The sequence below is a fragment of the Panthera onca genome, chromosome A3, assembly GCF_046562875.1.
Source record: "Panthera onca isolate mPanOnc1 chromosome A3, mPanOnc1 haplotype 2, whole genome shotgun sequence".
Classification (NCBI taxonomy): domain Eukaryota; kingdom Metazoa; phylum Chordata; class Mammalia; order Carnivora; family Felidae; genus Panthera; species Panthera onca.
In genome coordinates, this window is record NC_138341.1 from 104,127,086 (window position 1) to 104,144,421 (window position 17,336).

The following is a 17,336-nucleotide window of genomic DNA, read 5'->3' on the forward strand; positions in this document are numbered from 1 at the left end:
CCTAATCTCCCCGTAGGCCTCCCCCTACAAAGAGCTGAGGGCAAAAGCTTTGTGATGTGGCCCGCTCGCACTGCGCATGTCCACTTTCCAGTGCGATGCGGGGACGTGGTGGTAGTCCAATCCTTTTCTCCTGGTTTTGAAGGCACACGTAAAAAGGCGGCGAGGAACTGGCGCTGAAAACGAACCGCGCCTTGTGATTGGTCAAGTCTGGGAGGACGGAAGACTACCGCGAACTGTTGACTACTGTGTGATTCATTCAATAAATGTCTCCTAAACGCGGGCTATGAGGCAGATACTGTGCCCTAACAAGTCCATTTGATGTTAAATTCTTTGGTTTCAACACATTTGCTGAGACTGATGCTAAATAAGCTCCGCCCCCTGGCCCTTTTCGGTCTGGGCCAAAAGCTTTCAGGGCTGAGACCCTCACTAAAACCCGGAGAAGCGGATTTTGAGCAGCGCACGCGCCAACCACAGAACTACGCATGCTCCGTCTCCAAGCCCCGAGCGCAGGTTGCCGGGACAGGCTGCGGCGGCTCGGTGCGGCTCGGCCTCTGGGGCCAGCTGGTGGCGGTGGCCTAGAGAGGCTCAGCGGCTGGTGGGCAGGTGAGAGCTCTGGAACCTCAGGTGGAAAAACCTGCTTTCTACCTGGCCGAAGAGAGGGGAGGTGGGCTTGTTGGTGCCCCTTGCCCCCTCTCAGAAAGGTCACTCGTGTCTTCACTGAAGGATATTTGGGGGCGGGGACAAGGAGGCCGGCTCCTTATAAAATTAAAGACCTACCCTTAAAATAGCCATGGGCAGTAAATACTTGCAGCTGGAGGGAATGTGAATGGCGGTAGGGCGGCTAAGAATTCCAGGTGTAGACCCTCTTCCCCTCGCATCTGCGCGGCCACGCCGTGGAGTAGATGGAAAAGGTGTTCCAGTGAAAGCACCGATTGCACCTGCGCTGCCACCTTCTAGCTGAAATCTGTGTGACTTGTTGGTCACTCCTTCGCAGGGAGAGAGCACACTATGCCTGTGTCTATGTGGGAGGTGACGGCCACCCTCTGACGTGGAACTGGAAGTCAGAACTGTTGGACAGCAGGGTTAGTGCCAACTGCGTGAAAGCAGAAGCAGGACTCACAGGACTTTTGACATTAGGGGGACGGAATCCTTTTGAGATGAAGACGTCCTGCGTCATGTTTATCTTCTCCAATAGGACGGTGCCCAAATACTAACTGTCTCAGAGGTTCTCAATTCTGGCAGTTTAGTCATTCATTAACTTCCTCCATATATTTATATATCCACATTTGTTGTATACGTATATATATAATTGTGTGTACGTACACACACACACACACTGAGTTAGCAGATTCGTCAGTGACCAAGACAGACATAGTCCCTGACCACATACAGCTTATATTCTAGTGATAGGAGAGGGAACAATAAACAAGTACGCTAACAGTGAACAAAGTGTTTCCAGATTATCCTAGGTGGGTTCCCAGGGAAGGAGATTTGTGGGCAGGACATTTATTAGGAAGGATTTTTCTGGATCTTACCAAGGAAGAAAGGAAGCAGGAATGGGTGGATAGAAAAAGTTAAGCTGCAGTTCAGTCCCAAGGGAACTCTAGGTGATGGTTTGGCCCTTCAGAGGTGTCCCAAGTTGGAGGGAAGAGCCAAGTCTTTATACCTGGGTGGTCATTGGATGCCTATTGCCCTGGAAAGAAGGCCTGACTTCCCTTGTCTTCAGCCAAGTGTGTCCTGTAAAGGGACTGACAACTGAGATCTGTCTCAGTAATCCGGAGAGCTGGGGAAATAAGCCTTTCATTCTTAAAGGGGATCGAGGTGGCACATCACAGCATTCAGCACAATGGGAGGGCTTCAGAAGTAATGGTGGGATGTGCTAGAGAATAATGGTGGTGGAAGAGGGAAGAAACTTTAGGCTGAGTGCTCAGAGAAGGACTCTGAGTAGGTGACATCTGAACTAAGCACAAGAATGAAACCCTGCGTAGGACAAAAGGAGGAAGACGCTCCACTTTCTGTTATGCGCTGAGAATATAACTGAGAAAAAACAATGGCTGCTACCTCCTGCTGCAGTGGGTGGCTGTTACTGGTTTTTATAGATATTGACTCCCTGCTACTACCAAAGATGGAGTATGTAAAAATAGATGGAAGATAGGGGAGAAACTGAGAAGTCTGGAAGTTTTGAGAAAATAGTCAACTTGGTAAAGACTTTTAATCTCTACAGTTTGGGTTGTTTTTTTGTTGTTGTTGTTTTTGCTCGAATACAGCATTTAATCATGTTTTATTTGGATTGTACCTTTCTCTTCTCAGGCTTGTATTCTCTTTTGAGAACAGGAACCATGCCTTATTCAGTTTGGTAGTTACCACCACACTCACACCATCCCCCACCCAGCCTAGTGTCCTGCTAGCACCTAACAGACACTAAGTAAACATTCAAATAAAATTAATCTCACACATATTGGAAGTGAAAATTGATAAGCCCTAAGTGATATAAACACTGTTTGGAGATACGTCTTTATAATATTTCTCAGTTTTATAAATTATAACCAAGTATTATAGTTGAAATATTAGGTGATAATAAACAATTGCTTTGGTCAAGCAGGAATCTCCAGAGGTGCCTTTTTCTGTTAATTTGTATTAAAGATAATATACTTCCACTAATAATAGTTGCCATGTATTGAACTCTTCCCACATGCTAGACCCTTTACTAAGCAATAAATAAATATAAATATGTAGTGATCTTCATAATATAGCTGATATTACAGATTATTAAATTGAGGCAGGAGAGAAGTGATTTGCCCAAGATGATAACTAATTTGTGGTAGTGAGAATTGGATTCCCATCATTACTTAATACCTTTGCTCTTAAGTAACCAACAACATTTCTGAAAATATAGTCCACTAGGACTCTAATATTTAACCCCTCAGCAACTCTGTTAGCTGTTATCAGAGAAACAAATTATTCACCCTATTTTTTGCTGCTTTGCTCTGTTTGAATTTTCCTGTTTCCTTCAAAATTTGCTTTCCTGGCTCTCACTGTAGGAGTTTGCTACCTTTCCTATAACATCCTGGAATCTGATTATCGATCCACCCCTGTCTAATCAAAATGGCCCCAAAGATCTCAGAACCTCTTTCATGAGAATCAGGGTATCTTTATTCACCTCCAGACTAACTCAAACTGCCCAGAGAAGCAGGCCTCCTTTATGGGGACCACATCCCTTAGTCTGGGCAGTCATTCCAGTCCTCTTCTGTTCTTACTACACTCGAGGTTGGCTCTATTCCTTTTGAAATAATCAAAATAAGAGTAATAGCCAATAATCACTGGGTCCAGACTAAGTGCCAGGTATTGTGCTAACTTCACAACAAGTTTGTGATGTGGAAGTCATTACACTCATTTTACAGATGATGGAACTGAGGCTTAGTGAGGTTAGTGACTCATCCAAGGTCACAGCTCGTGGTAAAGTGCAGGGGTGGAGACGGAAAGCTCAGGCAGTAGAATTCCACAGTTCATCCCCTTGATCACACTATAAGACAGTGCATTCTTACGAAAATGATTGATTGTGCTTTACCTTCTGAAAACTGGTAGACAGGAACTAGATCCTGGTGGGCTTCTTACGCTGTACTAAGAAATTTAGATTTCACCTTCTAACAAAAATATCACTAAAGGCTTCTAAGCAAAGGATAACAACCAGATGTGGGGTTTTTGCAAGATGGCTGTTAAGTGTGTGGAGTATATATAGTGAAGAGTAAAGTAGAACAGTGATTCTCAGACTTTAACTTCAAAATTTAACATACTCTCCAGAATATGTTAAAACACAGATTACTGGACCCCACCCTAGAGTTTCTGATTTGGTAAGTCAGAGGAGGCCACAGAATTTGCATTTCTTATAAGTTCCCAGGTGATGCTAATGCTACTGGTGAGGGGGACCACATTTTGAGAGCCACTGGATTATAAGCAAGGATGTCATGTGAATGAGGGTCAGGACTATGGCTGTGATAAGAGGTTATATATAAGAGTTTCATGTAAAATGGCAAGGCTGGGTGACTGATAGGATGAGGAACATAAGGAAAAGGGTAGAGACAACTATATCCAGAATTGAATGGCTTACAGGAAATGTTTTATGTTTTTTGGGTTTTTTTGCCAAAACAGGAAATAAGGTTGAACAGCAGTTTGGAAATGAAAGAGGATTCATATTTATATGAGATGAGTTGAGACTGCTTGTGGGTACAGGTAAAGGTGAAGAGTAGCAGTTGGCTATGTGGGTGTAAGCTGGAGATGAAAGTGCAGTAGTCGTTAGTGGATGCGTTATAATAGAAGCTTTGGATGTGAATGAGACCACCTAGGAAATGAACAGGGGGAAAAGACAACCAAGGACAAATCTCTGATAAAGTTGAATAGGTGGATGGAAACCCGAGGGGCCGTTAAAGGAGACTGAGAAGGAACAGACTGGAGTCCCAAGTACTTAAGGGAGTTTCCGGAGCACATCAAAATGCTTCAGAGATCAAGTAAGGGGAGAGACTGGTGATCTTTACAGTCAGAGCAGTTTCCATGGAGAGTGGAACAAAAGCACATTACTTGAGTTTGAAAATGGAAGTGGGAAGTGACTCTAGGAGAAGATTCATTATTTGAAAGGAATCAGATTGTGTAGTAGCTAGAAGGGAGACTAATAAAGAGCAGTTGCTTTAGGAATTTGTTTTCGTTCTTTTCAATGGGGAAGAATAGGTTTTGCAGAGGAGGAAGACCCCATTATAAGTGGGAGGTGGGAGATGTAAGAGAGGTAGTGGAGTTAGAACCCTGAAGAGATGCAGGGAAAGAGGTTAAGATGAGAGCTAAGATGGGTGGGTCTGTTTTTATACGTGGGACAGGAAGTTGAAGGTGCTAATACGCAATAGCCACAGTTTCTTCTGGCCAGTAGGTTAGCTGCAGAAACAAAGGTGAAGAGTAAAATAGAGCTCTTAAAAATGATGAAGATAGGGGAGCCTGGGAGGCTCAGTTGGTCAAGTGTCCAACTTCAGCTCAGGTCATGATCTCATGGTTTGTGGGTTTGAGCCCCACATTGGGCTCTGCACTGCAGTGGAGCCTGCTTGGGATTCTCTCTCTCTCTCTCTCTCTCTCTCTCTCTCTCTCTCTCAAAATAAATAAACTTTCAAAAAAATTTTTTAATTAAAAAAAAGAAAATGATGAAGATAGAAATCAGAGCTAACCAGGGGTAGCCCTAAGGGGCCAATTAACTGCACATTTAATCTGGAACAATCTGGCTTTCAACATGATACCCACTCCTCTTCCCTCAGCAACCTCAGCATCAAATGGCAGCTAGGTTTAAAAACAGAAAGGAAATGGAAAAGTTGTAGTGTTGTGTATAAACTCTATAAAGTCTATTAAAAAAAAAAAAAAAAAACTACAATCTTTCCGATGAGCCACAGCCTGCAATAAACTGATTTTCTCTTCCTCATTAGTCCCTCATAACTCACTCACTGTTTACATTTTGGACTGTTAGTAAAGCTCCTCTACAAAACTTGTGATGCTTTCACTATATTATTTATGTATAAAGACATTGAATTCACAGTAATGGAGAAGGGTAGCAGAGGCCATAAAATACTCATAATAACTATGTTGATCTTTGCTGTGTTTTTTTTTTAAGTTTACTTATTTATTTTCAGAGAGACTGTACAAGTGGAGGAGGGGCAGAAAGGGAGGGAGGGAGAGAATCCCAAGCAGACTGCACGCTGTCAGCACAGAACCCAATGTGGGGCTCGAACCCACAAAACCGTGAGATCATGACCTAAGCCAAAACCAACAGTTGGACACTTAACCAACTGAGCCACTCAGGCACCCCGACCCTCACTGTGTTCTTGACTACTGACCAGCTGTGCTGTCAAGCACTGTAGCTACTGGGTGTAGGTCAAGCCAACCTTGAATCGAGGGAGAGAGCCATGATAGGATTTTGCCAAATGGAAACTTTAGAACTCAGGTATGATCCATTCAATTCATCAAGAGCTGACAGTAGTGACAAGATGAAAATTCAGCAAACTGTGTTTAGTTGATAAAAGGGGGAAAAAAGAAACTGTTGGTCTCTAGTGTGCCAGTTGAGTAAGCATGAAGACAGTACACAGTCCTTTCTAATGTGTATACAAAAAGTGCCAACATTTGAACTGCCGTATTAAACACAGGATATTTTTAGCATCAGTGATTGGGAGCTCAGAAATGAAGAATTCCCAGGGCACCTGGGTGGCTCAGTCGGTTAAGCATACAACTCTCGATTTTGGCTCAGGTCATGATCTCATGGTTGTGGGATAGAGCCCCACATTGTGCTCCATGCCAAGCATGGAGCCTGCTTAAGATTCTCTCTCCTCTCTCTGTCCCCTCCCCCACTAGTGTGCTTTTTCTCAAAATAAACATTAAAAAAAGAAAGAAAAATGAAGAGTTCCCAAATAACTGTAGCCAACATTGTAAAAGAAATAGTTCCAGTAAACTCCATCTCTTGTCATAGGCACAAGATCTCATTAAATTAATTAACATTCTGTCTAATGTCCTCTTCATGTTTAAATTACATTTGGTGGAAGTTTTTAAAAATTACTATTTTTCAAATACTTTAAGCAGAGCAGCAATGAAAACCTAAAAAGAATCTACCTTTACACTGCGTCCAAAAGACCAGCAGATGGCGTCCAGCAAGCCCAGTAGGCAAAATGCTAACCCTTTTCAGACTATTTCCTGCATCCAGGTTATTGTAGGCCTAATTTAGTAATGGCTAATAACAAAACTTGATGGTTCTAATTAATATGATGCTACATAGAAAGAGTAAACTGATAGCTAGAGCCAAGCTGTTTAGGATTTTGTAAGAAGCTTAATTGCCTTTTTGTCCTTTGCCTTACTGTCCAGTTCCATCACCAAGAGACCTTCAGTTAGCTTGGAATGTAACAAGCTTCAGCAAGCCTGTCAGAGGCCTTAGTGGTAGAAATTGAAGAGATAATAATCTCTGTAATACAAAGTAAGGGTTGGGAAAGTTGCTGCTTTAGACACAGTAATGCCTTAACTTTAAAGAATATTTGTAGTTTTCAGTAATATACTCAGTGCTTTCCTTTCTTGGTTTTTCTATTTCTATGTACTCAGAAGATTATAATATTTTATTAAGGTAGAGATAGCAAACTTCTCCCCATTCTATGGTTCATTAACTCTTGCTATTCATTCTGTACTAAGTACTACGCTAAAGAAAACTGAACTAAAATTAGCCCAGCTAATCTCAACTATTAGTAGGTCACAGATATGTGTTTGGAGGATATAGACTCTAATTCTGGACGATTTGGCACAAGACTACTGTTAACCCTTTACATACCTGACATGAGAATCAGAAAAACATGCCAGGCTTAACGCATTAGGATAGTTGACCTTGGTGACTCTCAAGTATGCATGATCCACTCAGAATGTTCTTCTCATCCGTCATCCTGCACAGGAAATTCTGATTAACTCTACTGCCAGAGCTGGGTCACTAATTCTTGACTTTTGAAAACAGCTTAATAGAATACCAGCCAAGACTACCAGACCAACTCCAAAATCTAAGTTGAGTGCCACAATTCACTGTCAGTAATCTTGGAAATCAATCATTTAGTGTTTCGTCATTTATAAAGTGGCCTCATAAAACTGCTATGAAAACAAAATGAGATAAAAATTACGAAACCTTTGTAATAATGCAAAGTATATATTTTTGAAAGAAGACTATATGAAAGCATAATCTGTGGGAAGATTGCCTGTAAGTGTATTTTAAACTTAACACAAAGCATTTCAATGAGTAAAACTCTAAATGCTATTTTAGTTGAGCTAAAACTTGGTAATTTTACTTCTCTTACCTTCTCTCATATTTCTAAAAGCCCTGTACCTTTTTTGTTTATCAGTGCATTAAAAAAAGATTCAGAAAAGATAAGAAAAAGGCAGTTGCAGGTACACCAAACAGGGGTAGCAAGGAGGAAAAATCACTGTGCTCTCATTTCTGTTGCTGCTTTAGTCCAAGCAAACTTGAAAAGCTCAATGAATAAACAGCAAGGACTAGTTATTTTTAGGGACCAGCCTGTTACTGATCATCAAACCTGATCATTTTGAGCACATTCTTGTTTTGTTTCAGACTCAGGTATCTCTGGTGTCAGTAAAATAGTTCCATCTCACTTGGAATGACTTGACAAGTGTTTTGAGGGAAGGACCATCATGAGATAAATTGCATATAGCTTAATTTCCCACTTCCCAAATTGAATCTCAATATCCCTGCTGCTCAACATCATGAACCTTTGTAAAAGTCAAGAGTTTTAGAAAACCTCGTAAGTTCATTTGAAAAATGAATTAATGAAGACATCTGGTAATTCTTCATACTGTCCTGAGAAGCAGCATATTATAGGAACTGTAAGCAAGGACTCTGGAATATTTACAAGAATATCTGTTGCCAGAGGTACTTGGGTGGCTCAGTTGGTTGAGCGTCTGACTCTATGTTGGCTCAGGTCATGATTCCAGGGTTGTGGGACTGAGTCCAGTGTCCAGTTCAGTGCTGAGCGTGGAGCTTGCTTAAGATTCTCTCTCTCTCCCCCCGCTGCTCTCCCTGGCTCGCACACTCTCTCTCTCCCTCTCTAAAATAAAAAAGAATATTTGTTGCCATAGCGTAATTAGGAATAAATTTAACATTGAAACAAATCTCAAATTTCTATCAATCAGAGATCTATCAAATTAGCATGTTTCCATACAACCAAAAATTATAAAGCTATCAAAAATGATAATGAAGATTTATATTCTTGGGGGAAGAAAAGATTATAAAACAGCATGTAAATCATCATCACATTTTTGTTTAAACTGCAAAGAGAACAGACATTTTTAGTTTTCTTTTCCTTATTTCTATATTTCTAACTTTATTAAAAAGCAAGCCTATATTATATTTATTAGAAATGGGCAGTTATGCTAATTATCATTTTGAAAAAAATCCCACAGAAGAATTGAGGAGAAAAAAAAATGTTAAAACTATACCTCCAAAATATGTTTGATTATATTTTAAACCTCCACAAGAAGATATGAACAAAATAAGGAATGCATTACCTCACTATCACATCTAACATCAAATTTCAAAACTGTGTTGTCTTTTTCTTAAAACTAACAATGAGCCTTCGTTAGTAAAGTTTAATGTGTTTTGTCCTGGGAAGTTGGTTTTTCAGCCTACTGGATACATGTAGTGTGCTGAAAACCTATTAAATGAAAAAAAAAAAGGAGGTTAAAGTTACCTGTACCATTTTAAAAGAGTGCCAGTTCCATCAGGCTTGGTGGAGATGGACAGTTATGTATACAGTGTGGTAGTGTTTTTAGGTGAATTAAATGTGAAAACTCTAATAAAAGCATTTTATAAAGTAAAAAGCCCTCTCTAGATCCTGACCAATTTCCAAACCTCTCAGAATACAACAGAATAATCATTGGAAAATAGTTACCAGCCTCTCACTCCCGTTACCCAAATCAACATATGACATATGGAGAATTTGAGGAAATGGGAGCATGTAGGTGTTGCATACACAGAAGCAACTAATCATTAGATCAGTCTACATCATTTACTAGCCAGGAAGTCTGTTACTGGGCCTCAGTGATATTGACCAATGATGAGTTTTCAACCAAAAAAACTAATTCCCAGATTTAACTCAACCTAAATGTATAAGAAGATGCATGGATCCTTAAATTATCCTAATGGAAACAAATAATAGACTGTTCAACACAGAGTAAATAAAATGGAGTGCCTCCTTTGTCCTTAACCCATGGATGACCAAAGATTCATTAAGTGTAAGCTAACTTGATGTTAATCCAAGATTCTTCTCAAAGAAGGTTCATAGTACATCACATCACATACTGTGTTTTACATGGAGAGGCTCTTCTGTACACTTGCCCAAACATTGCTGTTACAGATCGTAGTTTAATTTATTCTGAATTTTAGTTATTGAGTTCTTCACCCCAACTTTATTATTATATTCTTTTATACAGACAACTCTATTTTCTATAAACTATTTCCCTAAAAGTTTATAATTCAGGAAAAAAGCTGACAAATATTGAATTATATTAGAGATCATGGAGAAGTAAACTGCATAGAAGAAATGCCATCCATCAAAAGTAATGTGACTTGGGGCACCTGGGTGGCTCAGTCGGTTAAGCGTCCGACTTCAGCTCAGGTCATGATCTCACAGTTCATGAGTTCAAGCCCGGTGTCTGGCTCTGTGCTGACAGCTCAGAGCCTGGAGCCTGCTTCGGAATCTGTGTCTTCCTCTCTCTCTCTCTCTCTCTCTCTCTCTCTCTCTCTCTCAAAAATAAACATTAAATTTTTTTTTTTTTTAAAGTAATGTGAATTGATAACCTCATGTTGAGAGTTCAGAGGTGTTAGAATCACCGTAAGTGCTGATGAAACTAGATATGAATGATGTTATCTTCTAACCCTTTAATTGAAGGTATTTTGTGGACAAAAATATCACATCACGCAACACAAGCCAGGTAACTTTGGTGCAGCTTCTGTCCCTCTACGACGTAATCCTTGCTATAGTTCTTCCCTCACTATTCCAGACCACTGTGTTTTATTGTATCCTCAAATCTCAAAAGCATTTTGTATAGTGGGCTTCACAATGAAATTTAATGATACAATTAATTGTGATAGGCTTTCTCCAAAGATAGAACATAAATATGTCAATAAAAGTATGGTCCCTAAAGGTTTGCAGAAAGTGTATAGGATACAAGAGCACGTTAGAACAGGAAAAGGCCACAGAATGCCAACTAGGCCATTGTTTTTTTCTAGTAGTTTAACTTTTGCAGACAAAGTCCTTATATAATGTGAATTTGGACACTGGGAGAAATGGTTTCTAATGCTGGAAATGATATATGTACATAGGCATAACTCTGAGCCGTTTATTTTTTAATATACCCAGAACACTGAGATAGTTGTTCACCTCACTAGCTGTATTTTTTTTAACGTTCATTTATTTTTGAGAGAGAGAGAGAGAGAGTGCGCATGCGAGCAGGGGAGGGGAGGGGCAGAGAGAAAGGGAGAGGGAGTGAGAGCAGACTCCACAAGGTGAATGCAGAGCTTGACACAGGGTTCGATCCCACGAACCAGAAGATCATGACCTGAGCCAAAATCAAGAGTCAGACACTTAACTGACTGAGCCACGCAGGCGCCCCAGCAGTATATTTTAATCTTGATTTGGAAAGAAGTAAGTTTTGTTGAGATATTTTTCTAATGGCATTCATACAAAATTATTATAACGTAACAGATTGCATGTACCAAATTTCATCTACATGCAACTGGACGTAATTCTTAGTATATCCCACAGATGATGGAGCAGCCCTTATTGTCTGTCTATGCTCAGAAAGGAACTTGGGAAGTGGGTCCGTTCGTACTATTGCAAGTCTATAAGCTAATCACTAAAGCCTAACGAGTGTCCCTTAAATAAAAAAGTTTAAGAAGTCTTTAAAGGTTGTCCAGACTCGAGTTCCCAAAGCCAACAGATCATCAGAAACAGATTTCCTGGGCCACACTCCAGGCTTTACAAACCAAAGACAGGAAAGAAATCTGCTTTAATACAAATTAGCTTTGTAAATCCATGCAAGTTATTAGCTCCAATTTCTCCATGTAAACTGGGAAGACCCCTGTGTGGTAGAGTTATTAGTGATAAGGGCAACCACTAAAATCCTGTGCTTCAGGACATAAATGGAAATAGCATTAATTCGTCCCAAATCAGAGTCCATGCCAAAATTTGTTTGCTACAATTAGAATCTATGCATGACTCTCCCAATCTCCATTGAAACACCATCACTTACATGTGTCGGAATGCAGAATCTAAGTTCTTACTACATATTTAAGGATTACCATTTGATTCTTCAGTTAAAATAATGACTAAATGTAATTATTTTTAAATCTAAGTTTACTGCGGCTCAGAAAAAGTATAGTTAATTATATAAAGAAAACGATATCTATGCGTGAGCATTTCCAAAGATGTATATAGCTTTTCTAGCAGGTAATGTGGTGCCTTTACAATCTTTGAATAAAGGTTTTATTGCTTTATAAGGTTCTCAAGCCTGACTTCCTGCTATCCCTTTGAGCCTACAACATATCCTTTTTAATTAACAGTAAACTATATTACACCTAAAAATGTTTTAATAGTCTACTTTTATTACAGTGCAATATTTTACTTGTGGTGGTTCATAGATAGAACTTGAGGGAGTTGTTTTGTTCCTGTCTTTAATTATTGGCCTTTTCTTAGGTGCACTGATGCTGAAGTACTATGAGCTTTCAGAACTTCTGGAGAGACTACAAAGTTCTGGTTGTTATGGTACCTTTAGTCGGGCTCATACATTTGGGATGGCACAGAATCAAAAGCAGCCCTGTTTTCCAAATGCCTAATAAGGACAACATTTCTGAGCCAGATAGTCCAGTACTTGGACGTCCTCAGAAGAGTCACATCCAAGGGAAATAGCAGGCTTAGAATCTTCAGGTAAGTTTGATTTAATCTAGTCAACCAAAAGGTATGTTCCAGCAATGGGAAACATAATCTTTAAAAAAGTACAGAGTTCAGGGCATCTGGGTGGCCCAGTCGGTTACATGTCCAACTTCGGCTCAGGTCATGATCTCGCGGTTCATGAGTTCGCGCCCTGCATCAGGCTCTGTGCTGACAGCATGGAGCCTGGAGACTGCTTTGGATTCTGTGTCTCCCTCTCTATCTTGCCCTTACCCCACTCATGGTCGGTCTCTCTGTCTCTCTGTCTCTCCCTCTCTCTCAAAAATAAACATTAAAAAAAATTTTTTTAAGTACAGAGCTCTGGCAAGAAAAAGCTTAAGTTGGTAAGTTACATACCTGTTGTTTTTATTATGACCCATTGCCAAAATATTAATTCTGTAATTGCTTCTAGGAAAGTTTGTTCCATGAAGACCTTTGACACTTGCCTGGCAGAGTCATTTGGATGAAAGGAGAAAGGGCATGCAGTCCATTACTTGTCCTGTCCTTTTCACTAATGTCACCAGGATCATAAATGTATCCAAAAGAGTAGTTGTCTAGTTGACAAAAGTCTATCCCAGAACATACAAATCTGTAACTTGCAAAAGTTCTCTCCTTTATTATTGTTCTGTTTCTTTCCAAGGCAAATAAAACTAATTGTATTTTTTTATTTTTTATTTTATTATTTTTAAAATTTTTATTTTTAATAAAGTTTTTATTTAATTAATTTATTTATTTAGAGAGAGAGCGAGAGAGCAAGCTGGGGAATGGTGGGGCAGGAGGGCGGGGGTGGGCGGGGTAGAGAATCCCAAGCAGGCTCCGCACTGACAGCATGAGCCCAGCATATGAGACTCAATCCCACGAACCATGAGATCATGACCTGAGCTGAAATCAAGAGTTAGATGGTTAACCAATTGAGCTAATAAAACGCCACATACTCCTTCTTTAGTATCTAATATTTTTAGTATCTAATATTTTAGCTTCGAAGTAATGTTACTTTTGAGAGTCACCGAAATAAGAGGATATAGTTACATAATTCAAGATTATAATCTCTTAACTATAATTCCAATATCCAATAAGTTCTAAAATCCAAAAAGTTTTGTTATAACTCCTTTGGTAGCAAAACTTAATCTTAGCTGACTGAGTCAGTTTACAGTCTTTATTCCACTCAGTATGATTATTTAGTTTTACTGCAGAAATACTGTTGTGTTTGATTATGAGCATTATGATTATATTGCTTATGGGTATTAAACACTATATTATTTTGGCTATAGGTGCTAGATGCTGTATTATTTTTCTAAAATTCAGGAAACCCTGAATTATGAAACTGATCTGGCCCCAGATGGAGAACTGTAGCCCTATAATTATGGACCATTTTCTATCTTAATATACCTTTATGACCATCAGATGAGTAATAATGTGCTTTTAATTTTGGCATAAGCTAGGTCATTTTAGGGTCTGCTTCTTATAGAAGGACAACCTCTGTGATTTTCCACATTCTTAAGAGGTCTGTAATTTTGACTTCTGATAAAACTGTAATGTAATTTCTGATTACATCGTTATTTTTTGTTGTTGTTAAGTAGGTTTCACATCCAGTGAGGAGCCCAATGCAGGGCTTGATCTCACGACCCTGAGATCAAGACCTGAGCTAAGATCAAGAATCAGACTCTCAACTGACTGAGCTACCCAGGTGCCCCCCAAAATTACATTATTTTAAATCAAGATTTTATTTATAAATGCTCATAAAGAGAAAGGGAAGAGGGTAGCTTAAAGTAATAGACAATTATTTAACACAAAAAAACAGGTAATAAAATATCAGAAGCTTAATGACTTAAAAGAATAACCTTAAGACATTCTGTGTAAGATTTGTATTTATAAAAGATGTAAGATTTGTTTTTATAAAGGGAGTTTTAGTGGACATGAGCAGCAGGGAGTTAAAGAGTTTATTAGATGCTTGATTTTTATCTGTAAACTCTTCCAGACTGTAATGAGATCATTAGAGAGACAGAATGTGTGTGTGTGCGCGCGCGTGTGTGTGTTTGTGTATTACTTATGACATTGTTTTTTTCCTTTAATTCTTGTCATAAGCGATTGGGGGTCTGCAATAGCCAAATTTTGAGAAAAAAAAGAAAGCAGTTTCTCCTTCTGTGAAAAGAAATACAAGGATTATTATTAATTGAGGTATTCTTGGAAAGTAAAGTTGAGAAAACATCTCTACAACGTTAAGGTAAATACAGTAAGAGATTTGGATGTCATTGCTGCAGTAGTTAGAAGTTTCAGAGAGACCAACAATGCCAGTCAAGCAAGCAGAAACAGATATTAAAACAGGTTTAGGGCGAGCAAATGTTAAAACCAGATTTAGGGGCACCTGGCTAGCTCAGTTGGTAGAGTATGTGACTCTTGAACCTGGGATTGTGGGTTTGAGCCCCATGTTGGTATAGAGATTACTTAAAAATAAAATCTAAAAAAAAAACCAAAAAACATCTAGAATGAATTAAACATTGATTCTATCAAAATAATGTGCTGTTATTTGTCCCATATTATTTTTTTAATTTCTACTTTTATTATAGCAAATTGCAAACATACCCCAAAATAGAGAATAGTATATTCAACTCTCTAGTATCCATCACCCAGCTTTCATACTTATCAACATTTTGCCAGTTTTATTTTATCTATCTTTCTGTCCTCACCCCCTTTTTGATATTTTAAATATTTTAAAGCAAGTCCCAAGCTTCAGTATGTCTCTTTAACATTAAAGATAAATACACATACAACCACAAGTGCATTATCACACTGAAAAAGTTAGTGGTTAGTCTTTACTACCATTGGATACTCAGGGCCATGTTCAGATTTCCAATTTGTCTTTTAAAAAATCTCATTTTACAGGTGGTTTGTTGGAATTGGAATTCAGATAAGGTCCACTCATTGTATTTGATAGATATGTCTCTTTTCAGCCACTCCATTTCCCTTCCCAATCTGCCTCTTGAATGCCCCACATTCTGAATTTGGTTGACTGAGTCCTCATTTTGTCACTTAACAAGTTTCTCACTCTCCCATATCTCCTATAATCTGGTAGTTAGATCAGAAGGCCTGCTTTTACTTTCTTTTTTTCTTTGAAAAAGAATACTTCATGGATGTGCTATGGTAGACATTCTAGTAAAATCACTGTTTCACGTATACTGTCTGATCCACTTTCAGTGTTGCTAAGATTAAAGTGCATTATCAGTCTGATCTCTCCATTATAAGATCTATTATAAAATTTATTTATGATCATTGCTCTAATCTAGGAATTGGCAAACTTTTTTTATAAATGACCATATTGTAAATATTTTAGGCTTTGCAGACCATACAGTCTCTGTTTCAACTATTCAACTTTCTATTGTAGCACAAAAGCATTCGTACATGATACACGAGCATGAGCCAAGATTTTATTTACAAAAATAGGCAGCGGGCTGGATGTGGCCCATGGGCTGTAATTTGCCAACCACCACAATAGTCTAATACATTATTTCCTTAGGAGTTGCAAAATGATGTTGCTCAAATTCTATCATTGCTTCTCCATTTATGAGCTGGAACAACTTTACCTCGTCAAGTATTCAGTTTTCCCTCAAAATGCATTTATCAGGAAAAGCAAGATAAGTGCTTACTTCCATCTATGAGTTTTTATAAAAGTAAATTTGTGCCCTAACAGCAATGAGGGTTTTTGTTTTTGATGACAATATGAATTCATGAGTTTGCATATTACTTGAATTATCTCAAGCTATTACTATCAATATTCTTTTTAATATTGGATGTCCCATCTTGGGTCCCATCTTGGATGCCCTTCATGTTGAGTCCTATGTCTATTTTTCTCTTGTGCTTTTTTTTAATTTTTTAATGTTTATTCATTTATGAGAGGGAAAGATAGAGCATGAGCAGGGAAGGGGCAGAGAGAAGGAGATACAGAATGTGAAACAAGCTCTAGGCTCTGAGCTGTCAGCACAGAGCCCATCGCGGGGCTCGAACTCACAAACTGCGAGATCCTGACCTGAGCCAAAGTTGGATGCTCAACCGACTGAGCCACCCAGGCGCCCCCCTCCCCCTTTTTTTAATGTTTATTTACTTTTGACAGAGAGCGCGCGCGCGAGCATGGGTAAAGGAGGGGCAGAGAGAGAGGGAGTCACAGAATCTGAAGCAGGCTCCAGGCTCTGAGTTGTCAGCAGAGAGCCTGATGCAGGACTCCAGCTCAGCAGCTGTGAGATCATGACCTGAGCCGAAGTTGGATGTTTAACTGACTGAGCCACCCAGGTGCCCCTCTCCTGTGTTCTTTAATATGACCCAAGTATATTACTCTTAGGTAAAAAAAAAAAAAAAAAAAAAATCCTCAGTTCATCTTGTATATTTTTTGCCTCAGACCTAGAATCAGCCATTTCTCCCAGGAACCCTGATGGGAGAAATTTTACCTGTTTATATCTCTTTAAATCACAATTTATAGTGTATGTCTAAATTTGGAATACAGTCATGTAAGTTTTATTATTTTTTTTAATGTTTTTTTATCCTTGAGAGTGAGTGAGTGTGTGAGCAGGGGAGAGGCAGAGAGGGAGACCCAGAATCAGAAGCAGGCTCCAGGCTCTGAGCTGTCAGCACATAACCTGACGCAGGGCTCGAACTCACAGACTGTGAGATCATGACGAGCTGAAGTCAGATGCTCAACCAATTGAGCCACCCATGTGCCCCAATTTTATTATTATTTTAATTAAATTATCTGTTACTGCAAAAGCCCATCTGGCAGGCCTGTGCATCCAGGAAGTCAGAGCTGTTCATGTGATGGTAGCCTTTGGAAATACGGGTCATAGTGTCAGGAGAAAG

General features: G+C 39.2%; 2 protein-coding genes across 2 annotated transcripts in view; one reads left to right on the forward strand and one right to left on the reverse strand.

Annotated features, from left to right (window-relative positions):
- SLX4IP (SLX4 interacting protein) overlaps positions 1-1,030 on the reverse strand; it is a 182,366-nt gene extending 181,336 nt beyond the window's left edge. Inside the window, exon 1 of the mRNA XM_060611968.3 lies at positions 778-1,030. The gene's annotated coding sequence lies outside the window, so the exon portion shown is untranslated. The remainder of the gene's footprint in view (positions 1-777) is intronic.
- On the forward strand, positions 492-12,488 carry LOC132665217 (uncharacterized). Its single transcript, XM_060611982.3, has 2 exons — positions 492-603; positions 12,258-12,488. Exon 2 carries the CDS (start codon positions 12,279-12,281, stop codon positions 12,468-12,470), a length of 192 nt encoding a protein of 63 aa, XP_060467965.3. The 5' UTR covers positions 492-603; positions 12,258-12,278; the 3' UTR covers positions 12,471-12,488.
- The last annotated feature ends 4,848 nt before the right edge of the window (positions 12,489-17,336 follow it).

Excerpts from the sequence above, each read along its gene's own strand:
- LOC132665217 (XM_060611982.3), top strand. The coding sequence starts at position 12,279 with ATGAGCTTTCAGAACTTCTGGAGAGACTACAAAGTTCTGGTTGTTATG.